At 55.8% G+C, this 1,324-nt stretch overlaps 1 protein-coding gene across 1 annotated transcript in view; it reads right to left on the bottom strand.

The window, feature by feature from the left end:
- Positions 1 to 1,183: 1,183 nt before the first annotated feature.
- Positions 1,184 to 1,324, bottom strand: part of Cacng8 (calcium voltage-gated channel auxiliary subunit gamma 8) — a gene marked incomplete at its 5' end in the record, with an annotated part of 24,955 nt that continues 24,814 nt past the window's right edge. Inside the window, 1 exon segment of the mRNA XM_029560907.1 lies at positions 1,184 to 1,324. This exon segment is cut by the window's right edge and continues 97 nt beyond it. Coding sequence (XP_029416767.1) covers positions 1,184 to 1,324 — 141 coding nt within the window.

Genomic DNA, 1,324 nt, shown 5'->3' with positions numbered 1-1,324 from the left:
ACTTCAGCTGTCAGTGTAGTTACTTTATTTTTCCTTCTTAAACTGGATTAATCGCCTCCTCCTTGGAATATTTTGCAGCATCTCAGACTTCTAATTTTTTTTTTTTTTTTTTTTTTATTTTTTTTTTTTTTTTTTTTGTAATACGGGGTCTTCCTATAATCCAAGCTGGCCTCAATCTCAATGTGTGGGTGAGGACGCTGACCTTGAATTCCTGATCCTTCTGCCCCCACCTCCCAAGCGCTAGGGTGAGAGGTATGCACCGCCATACCCAGTTTATGCTGGGCTGGGGTTGGAACCCAGGGCTTGGTGAATGCCTAGCAAACTCTACAAACTGAGTCCCAGTCTTCCCTTACACTTCTAAGTGTAATTTACTGGGTATATACATGATTCTGGGACTAATGCCTATCTCAGGTGCAAGATGATAAACTCTGAGAACGCCAGGAACCCCATTTTCTTCCCTTCCCTGTGCACAATGTTTAGCACAACGCCTGGCAGTTAAACGCACACATAAATTGCCAGGAACAAATGAACGAATGAATAAATGTGCCTGCGTTTATGTCCTCTACCCCCCGGCACCACTTTCTGTACCAGCACCTGGTACGCAGTAGGTGCTTAATAAGCCCTTGTCGAAAGATGAATGAAAAAGTGAAATGAACAGAGAGTCCCTGCCTGGCCTTTGGCTTCTGCTGGCCTGTCTCTTTATACAGAACATGTATATATATAGTTTGTAGGTGTAACTCTATATCCGTGTGTTATGGGCCCCTCTCCAGGAGTCGGGCTGGGCTGGGAGTCCCTCCCTCCCCCCCGCCCCGCCCCCACATGCACACAGCAAAAACATTTAAAAAGAAAACATCTCAAAACTGCAAAAAACACCACGGCCCGCCCTCCCTCCCCTGAAATCCCACACACACAGAAAAATAAAACACAGCGCTCCCACGCCGGAGCCCCCTTCCCGCCCCGTCCCCCTCCCCCAGGGTCCCTGCTTTGGGAGGGTGACGGGGCTCCCCACGCCCCCCGGGGGGAGGGGGAAGGGGGGCGCGGGGAGGGGGCAGGCCCAGCAGTGTCCAGCGCGCTCACGCGGGGACGGCCGTCGGGGGGACGCCCCGAGCCGGCAGCCTCGTTGCACGCGCGCCCGCGCACGCGCCCCGGACACGCCCCCTAGGCTCCCCGCGAGGGCGCGCGCCTACACCGGCGTGGTCTTCCTGTTGAGCGTGTTGGTGTTGGAGGCCGCGGCCTCCTTGGACAGGGTCCCAGGGGCAGGCGCCGCGGGCGCGGGCGGCGCGGGAGCGGGCGCGGAGGGCGGCCCGGTGACCGTGACCGTGAC

This window comes from Nannospalax galili, unplaced genomic scaffold (genome assembly GCF_000622305.1).
Source record: "Nannospalax galili isolate Female #2095 unplaced genomic scaffold, S.galili_v1.0 scaffold632, whole genome shotgun sequence".
Taxonomy (NCBI): domain Eukaryota; kingdom Metazoa; phylum Chordata; class Mammalia; order Rodentia; family Spalacidae; genus Nannospalax; species Nannospalax galili.
This window is presented reverse-complemented; position numbering and strand designations above follow the sequence as displayed.